Genomic DNA, 8,488 nt, shown 5'->3' on the forward strand with positions numbered 1-8,488 from the left:
TAAGGTCCAGTGGTTGTTGTTTTTCCCCTCATGTGATTCTGTGTGTGTGTGTGTGTGTGTGTGTGTGTGTGTGTGTGTGTCTTGATATATTGTCCCATATCACGTTCTGCCCTTGAACAGAACAGGTTATACATCATAAATGGGGTACATTAATTATCTCCCCAGATGAAGACACAGCTCTATGAGTCTGTTTTTCAGGGGGATGCAGAGGGCTGATGGAGTGCTGACATATAGGAAGTGTTAAAAGCAGTGGCATTAGAGGTACGTAGAGACAAGCCAGCTGGGAAATGAGGAGTGTTTGTTTTGATCATGACTTACATGTGGAGCACTGATGGAGTTTTATTTTGGAGCAGGCCGTCTTGAGTCTGCCGTCTTGTCTTTCCGCTATCAGCATTAGCGTCACACCATACAGTACAAAACTACAACTTCCGCTAAAAACTTTTGAATTAAATACGTCGCTTGTGAACAGCCAATTGACCATAGGAAAATACCATGCTCTCTAGCACACAGTATTTTACTCTGTATTCTAAAGCACCTGTAAGATTTCACACACAAAAAGTGTTGTTGTGTTCAACCTTGTTCACTATCCTGTGTACCTCGAAACACGCAATGCTCTTATTTTAAAAGGACAAATACGTATTTCCGTTCCTCGTCTGGTTAACTCTGGAACAGTTGCCTTGATGCAGCCGTCGCTAGCTAAACAAACATGGCTCTGCTACAGTATCAGACTATGGACCTTAATGATACGTAGGCAAATGCGACAGTTAATAAGAAACGTGCCAAATGTAAAGTTGTACATGGAGAGCTGATACATTATTAAGTTAGTTAGCTTAGTGTAGCCGTTTGGGATCGTGTTTGTTTACACATTGCTAGCTCCCCAGTTGGCTAATGTAAGCTAGCAAAATGGACCTTGGAACAATGTTGTACAACAATTTAAAAGATGTTACGTGGAGCACGACATCTTTACCATTAGATCAATTTGTCAGCGCTTACAGGCTGCCCCAGATTGTCAAGCTGGATAACGGTTTGTAACTTTCTGTTGCTATTTTCTTTTGCTAGCTGCTAAGTTGCTAACTTAGCTGCCGTTTGAAAGACAGTTTTTGCTGTTAATTTTTTTCAGCGCGTCTTCTTAATCGTCAGCGAAATTGTCGAACATTTTATAATAGTTGCCATTTTCTAGTGATGGAATTTGCCTGTTTGTCTTCAAGCCCTGGCGTCTCTCGTGCAAATCTCACCAGAAACGATGTTAAGTCAGTGTTACTCTCTGTAACCTCTCTGGTGTCACTCTGCAGCCATGTCAGTGAAGGCAGCAAGACAGTAAGAGCAGCTACTGTCACGACATGACGATGAAATCACGATGAAATGTCATGTTCGGGGTAAAATATAAAAGCGTCAGAAGACTGTCAATTGTGCAACACAGTGACTAGTTGAAAGCGTGTGCTTTAGGGCACACGTGCAGCGTAACGTCATTGTTAAAAAGAAAATAAGAGCTACATGAGCTACGCTAAGTGCCAATTGTAGCAGGATGGGTCAAGCAATATAGTAGCGTTACATGCAGATGAACCTAGTACAAAACCACACATGATTGTGCTACGGGGTCAGGGGATTTAGCTCCACATCAGCTGTGTTGCTTCACAGCTGTGTACTAACAAACACGCTTATCATGTTGTGCATGCACTTTGAGATGAAGCCATTATGAGATCAGTCCAAGCTGATTTCGTTATCTTGCATCTTCTGTCACACCCTGCTAAGTGTGTGGTGCACAGTACTTTTTAAATGGCAATGCTTGAGTTTTAGAGAGGCATTGATTAAGTCATTAGTCATTGTCCATGGAGGATAATGACTTCAGTGTGCTCAGTAATCCAATGCCTTGGCTTGAGTGGAGCAGCCTGTGATGCTCACAAGTGGCAAAAAAAAAAAGGAAACAGAAATCATACCATTTTTCAGGATGCTTAATTTATTGTTTGGGATAATCATTTAAAATATGTCTCAGCTTTGGACCTTATGAACTAATTTCTCTGGTGCCATCCTCCACATCAGGCCAATAAATACAATAAATGCCAAAAACACAGCGACTAAATGTGTCACTACTCGTGTAAAACTCTTACTGTTAATTTTACTTTTTGCAAATGTCATGATGCAACAGTCAAATGATGTTTCATGTGTAACATGATAGTTGTCGATGTTTTATGCAAGTTACGGTTTTGCTTGTGCAAAAGGTGCAGCAAGTACCTCAGAATTTCATCCGAAAGTTAGTGTGCGACTATTGCACATTACCGTATTACAATATTTCCTGAGGCATAATCTGTGTTCTGCTTGTTGTTTTCGTTCCCGCAGGCCAGTTGGTTGAAGGGCTCAGAGACAATGACTACCTCTTGATTCATTCCTGCCGTCAGTGGACAACTATTACTGCTCACAGTCTGGAGGAGGGACACTATGTCATTGGGCCCAAAATTGAGATTCCAGTGCACTATGAAGGTGAGCTACATCCGCACGGGTGCTGTGCTACTTGCACAGAAAGTACAGCCATGCTTGACTTGACAACTTGTCAGTTGCACTGATATGTCTTTTCCTATTTTAGGTCAGTTTAAGCTACTGGAGCAGGACAGAGATGTCAAGGAGCCTGTGCAGTACTTCAACAGTGTGGAGGAGGTGGCCAAAGCGTTCCCTGAAAGGGTGTATGTCATGGAAGAAATCACATTCAATGTGAAGGTACATGTAATCTGTTGAAGGAATTGAATGAATATCTTTTGTGTACGGTCAGTACCATGTTCATCGAGGGTATTAAGAAAATTCAGATTTCCAGTTAAGACTCTTAAGACTCCCAATGACAGACACTTTTAAGTTAATTTGGTCTATTTTCAGAAACTTCAGCTTCGCAAAGTGTGTAGGATTTATGGGGATCTGATTGAATATAATATTCAGAAATATATTTTTCATACATCTATATTCACCTGAATATAAGACCTTTCTTGTTTTTGTTACCTTAGAATGAGCTTTTTCTATTTACAGAGGGTCCTCTTCCACAGAGTCTGCCATGTTGCACTGCCAGGTTTCCACAGAACCAAACACAGGCTCTAGAGAGGGCTTTTATGTTTTTAGCCAGTTTTGGGGCTAAAAAGATGCCACTAAATCCTACACACTGGACCATTAAGTTGTGGCACCATTAAAATATATATATTTATGTTTCCACAGATGGCATCAGGGGAATGTAATGAAGATACTGAAGTTTACAACATTACACTAAGCACTGGTGATGAACTGACATTAATGGGCCAGGCTGAGATCCTGTATGCCAAAACCTCCAAGGAAAAATCAAGATTCAACACCATTTTCAAGAAGATCGGGAAGCTGAACTCCATCAGTAAGATTGGTCGAGGCAAGATGCCTTGCTTGATCTGCATGAACCATCGCACCAACGAGAGCATCAGCCTGCCGTTCCAGTGTAAAGGCAGGTTCAGCACCTGCAGCCCTCTGGAGCTTCAGATGCAGGACGGCGAGCACACCATCAGGAACATTGTGGAGAAAACCCGTCTTCCGGTCAATGTCACAGTTCCCAGCAGTCCACCCCGCAACCAGCATGACCTTCACCTCATCCGTGAGGGCCATCGCTACAAATTGGTCAACATTCAGACGAAAACAGTGGTCGTGTGCTGCATTCTGCGAAGCAACAAAATTATCCCCGTCCATTTTCCCTTTCACATGGCCATGCCGAGATTCATTATTCCAGAAGAGCTGCTGCAAGGAGAGTTGTGGCTGGACACTATGGTACATCGCTGGTTCTCCTTCTGCCAGGAGCAGTTTGACATAGACGATTATTCACGCGCCGTCCGGGATGTGCGCACAGACTGGAATGATGATGGTAAGAGCCCTAAGAAGAGCAGCGGGAATGGTAGTTGCAGTGGAAGCAGCGGAGGCAGCAGCAGCTCCAACGGGTGTCCCAACCACATGCAGATTCCCAGTTCTTTAACCTACGCCCGGGATGAACTCACCCAGTCCTTCCACCGGCTGTCTGTGTGTGTGTATGGCAGCAACCTACACGGTAACAGCGAGGTGAACTTGCAGGGTTGTATGACACTGTGTGGAGATTGGGCTCTTTTGCCGTCTGATAGCATCCCTTCAGACTCCGGAGAAAATGAACACTTTTTCCCCGAGCTGTTGGACAGCACAAGCCAACAGCCGTCCCTCAACAAGTCGGACCTTCCCTACGAGGAGCTGTGGTTGGATCACTTGAGAGGCCAGGTCCCAAAATCGTCTTTAAGTGAGGGGATTAGGGGCATCAACAATGGCTGCAGTACGACAGCAGCCCTGTCGTACCCAATCGCATGTCCTCTTGTTGCAGTAACCAGCTCAGATGTGTCTCTTACTCCACCGCCGGTCCCACCCAAGTCTGAAGCTGTGAGTATTATCTGTCACACTTACAGTTGTGGTGTATGAGGTATCAGTCTTGGTTGATTTGGCGACTTCCACAGTTAATGTGGTAACAGGAAGCACGGTTTAATGCAAGAGCAAACACTTCTTGAGCAGCTTCTTCAGCTGGTGCATCAGCTTACAGCACCACTGCGATAGTGAATTCATGCTGGTCTTAAGGACGATAACCTAAGCAGTGCTAACACCCTGAGTTTTACAGAAAAAGTGAGCATGTTGGTTTTGCTGTCAGTTTCAACATCCGTTCATTTCCACTGAAGGTGAAGGAAGAATGCCGTCTTTTGAACGCCCCACCAATTCCTCCACGGAGTTTGAAACAGATGCCGTCAGTGCCCATCCTGTCGAAGCCACGGCAACAAGAGACTCGGTCTCCAAGTCCAACCCTCTCCTATTACTCTTCTGGTCTCCACAACATGTAAGAACTGGAATGAAGAACATGTGACATCAGTTTACACCTCGTTAAATTAACTCAAAAGACAAAAGAGAGTCAAACAATTCAATTCAAAAATTCTAGATGTAAAGGCTAATTTACGATCATGTGTATCTAAATGTATCTTACATTTTTTCAACAGTAGTGGAGCATCTGAGCAGGAGGCGCCCGACCCACAAGAGCACATGTGCTACCCCTGCAGCTGGGGTAAATCCAACAGCACTGAGCCAAGCGCGACGTTGCCCAGCGGTAGCCTGCCATCGGATGGGATGTCGTCCAGGTTGTCTTGGCCAAATAACTTCACTGGAGGAGAGTCGCACGGCATGGATGAATTTCTGCCCGCCAGCTGTCGAAGCTACTACAGCTACCCCAGAAAGAGATCCCCGAGCACCCCCAAAACCTGCTCATCCAGCCTCGTCGACTTCGACAGCCGAGAGCACGCACACTGCAGTGATGACTTCAGGCTACAGAAAGCTTCTCTCAATCAGTTTTGCACCAAATCTTCAAGTTATAATTCAGAAATGTACAGAGACAAGCCAATAGAAGAATGTAACACTAAGCAGAGCCTCTCTTGCCCCATCTTACCACCGAGAACACCAAAATCAAATGCCACAAAGACGTGCACAGACGCACTGACGGGCCCAGTCTGTGACAGTGAGCAGGAAACAGAGGGCACAAAAGAGATATATTCCATCTCTAACTCATTAACTCCGAACTGTCCATCCATCTCTGCCACTGCACAGTGGCAGCCCCCGTCCAGTCTGGCTGGTCTCTCTATTGAAGAGGTGTCCAAATCTCTGAGGTTCATCGGCCTGCCGGATGACATTGTTTCTCTGTTTGTGTCTGAGAAGATCGATGGGAATTTACTCCTGCAGCTCACTGAGGAAATTTTATCGGAGGACTTCAAGCTAAGCAAACTGCAGGTGAAGAAACTCATGCAGTTCATAAACGGGTGGAGACCCAAGATATAACTAACAGTATATGACACTAAATCCTGTTGTAAAGCAGAGGAAGTCATGCCTTCGGTATATATGCTATGCACACCAAGCCACAAAGAGTTTCTTTTTGTATAATATGAATTCATTTCTTTGTTACTACATTGTGAGGCCGATGGCTGGGTAATATTTCCCAGCCTACTTTTAAGTCCGTGACCGCTATTTACTAACTGAATGGAATCATTTAGCACTTTTCATGAAGACGTTTTCATCAGCTACTTAGTACTTTTTTGACCCAAAGCCTACTAGTGTTTGTGTCATCACACAATTCCAAAAGAGGCCAACAAACATAAAGGAAAGACGTTGTATGATTCTTTTCCTGAAGGGGGATATCAAAGCATTTCCAGGATTTTTAAAAGAGGACAGGAACCAGACTGTACTGGACTGCAGTATATCTTGCTGTACATTTTCATTGTATAGGGGATACACACTTCAAAATTTGGCTGGATTTGGTAACCAAAAAATATGGTATTTAATCTTAAATATTAGTAATAAAAAGCTTACATGTCAATTATGTAGTTTTGCAGAAATGTGACGCATGCCCTGTTTTTGGTTTTCATATGGGATTTGTTCCCGTAGATTCACGAGGTCATGGGTGTGATGGAGACCTGCCTCCTGCTAACAGGTGTTAAGATACACCTGTGTTAAAAACCTCCCCCTTTAAGCTCCTCCTAAGCTGTAAGCTTGATCTGCATCAGTGAACGTTCACAGTCAGGGATGTGAACCCCGTCGGTATCATTCTGATGTGCAGCTCCACAAAATGAATTTGAAAAATGAGACGACTACTTATGATTCGATTTTACAGCTCGACTACGTGTAGGTAATAAAATCCTTTAATGGAAATGGAGAAGCAGCTGTCTGTACATCAGTCTGGTATCAGGTAAGAGTGCTGGTTCATGGTCTAGTTTAAGAAGATGGAGTTACAGTTAAACCTCTGGGCTTTGTTGGCCATCAGAAATAAACATCTGCATTATGGAACTATGCTAGTAACCAAATCGAACGATTATCACGGTGTCTTGTGTGCAGCAAGATGTCGTATTTGTTAACTGTCCTCATGCAAGGTCTTATTCCTATTTGATGCTATTTTGATCTGAAGTTGACATAAGAACTAGCTTTAATCTAAAACACGTCTGCTAAACACTAACTTGAGGTTAGTTCTAACTGAAAACGGCCTAACAAAATGATGTCCTGCCTCGAAAACTAACATGGAAATAACCAACAGAGATAACAGACCATGACGTTCCACATAAAATACGAATTATGCATCATGCACTTTGGTAGATGTCAGCCTAATTAACTGCAGCTAAGGTCACTGATTATAAACCTGCGAGAGCAGACTGTCTGTGTAGAGAGTGAATGCACTACATGCTTTTTCCAAACTAAAATGGTACTCCCCCTTGTTCCCTTTGTGTGTTACAAGTGTACTCAAATGCCAGAAACAAGTAAAAGACGGCCTTAACCAAGAGTCCTTAAGAGATGTGATGTGATTTTGGCTTAATGTTTTCATTTAGCCAGACTCTTGTCATGAGAACGTGAAAGTCTGTCCACGAACATCAGGCAATGATTTAACATCTTGTATTTATATGTATAACCTGAGAGGCATGAAGGCGAAAATTTTTTACTGGTTTGTGTGTTTTGTTTCTATCTCCATGAGCAGGGGCGCCCAAACTTTTTCCCTTAGGGGCCCAAAACTGAGACTTAATGGTGGGCCACAGGCCAGAAGCAGAACACACCTTGTGTTGTTAAGATGCAAAATGGTACGAGGTTCCCGGCAGTTATGCTTTTTTTAATGTTTTTTTTTTTTCTTGTGGGCCAAGTCAAACCCACTTCAGGCCACCCTGATATAGATTCAGATTTCTGTATGCAGCTATTTAACATAATGCAGAACAGTAACTGTAGACTGTTCGTATGGCTGATATATGAAGGTGCCTCAGCAACAACAGCCTTTCTGCAGCCCAGGTCGGACCTGTTGGCCAACAGCTGTTTTTTTTTTTTTTTCCCCCCGACCCCTTTGTGCAGAGGGCTGTTACATATTTTACTTGATATTTTTATTTTTTATGTAAGTGCAAATGTAATGTAATTTTTTAAAGAAAGTGATTACTAATGTTGAAATTATTTTTATTGAAAGAAAAAAAAAGCTTATGTTCAAACTTCTGTTTTTGTATTCTGTACTACTTGGGTTTATAAATCCATCCATTAAGATAACACTAAGTCATGAGTTTAAAAAAAAAAAAAAAAAAAAACCTGCAAGCCTCAGTCACACTACATGGACAGTGACCAAGAAATGATGCTAACAAGCCACTTGTCCAGGTAATTTTCCAGATTTCCTTGCAGCTTTGTCACAGTATCCACATGTTTTGTGGGGGATGGCGTGTGTCCCTTGACACTGTTGGTGGTTAATGTCCTATGCAATAGCCATGGTACTGCAGAGAGACCAGGGAAAGGCACAGCTAAAGCACTGGAGTGACAATAAAAGGCAAAATGTATTGAAGTTTCCTCAGTGTTAATTTCAGGGGAATGGAAATCATGCATGCCAAAGGAATTCTTCCAAGTCAGTAATTTTACCGGAGTAATTCTGAGATGTAAACTGTGAACTGACCCAGTCCCATGCCTGTCACCTCTGGACTTCATGAAT

General features: G+C 43.0%; 1 protein-coding gene across 1 annotated transcript; it reads left to right on the plus strand.

Annotated features, from left to right (window-relative positions):
• Positions 1-636: 636 nt before the first annotated feature.
• garem (GRB2 associated, regulator of MAPK1) lies at positions 637-8,076 on the plus strand. Its single transcript, XM_076721368.1, has 6 exons — positions 637-1,024; positions 2,338-2,478; positions 2,582-2,712; positions 3,196-4,398; positions 4,689-4,843; positions 5,001-8,076. The coding sequence occupies exons 1-6, from the start codon at positions 904-906 to the stop codon at positions 5,827-5,829; spliced, it is 2,580 nt and encodes an 859-aa protein (XP_076577483.1). The 5' UTR covers positions 637-903; the 3' UTR covers positions 5,830-8,076.
• Positions 8,077-8,488: the final 412 nt, after the last annotated feature.

Source organism: Chaetodon auriga, chromosome 21 (genome assembly GCF_051107435.1).
Source record: "Chaetodon auriga isolate fChaAug3 chromosome 21, fChaAug3.hap1, whole genome shotgun sequence".
Taxonomy (NCBI): Eukaryota; Metazoa; Chordata; class Actinopteri; order Chaetodontiformes; family Chaetodontidae; genus Chaetodon; species Chaetodon auriga.

Coding starts and splice junctions, on each gene's coding strand:
- garem (XM_076721368.1), top strand. CDS start 904: ATGGACCTTGGAACAATGTTGTACAACAATTTAAAAGATGTTACGTGG. Junction 1,025..2,337: donor GATTGTCAAGCTGGATAACG/GTTTGTAACTTT, acceptor TCGTTCCCGCAG/GCCAGTTGGTTGAAGGGCTC. Junction 4,399..4,688: donor TCCCACCCAAGTCTGAAGCT/GTGAGTATTATC, acceptor TTTCCACTGAAG/GTGAAGGAAGAATGCCGTCT.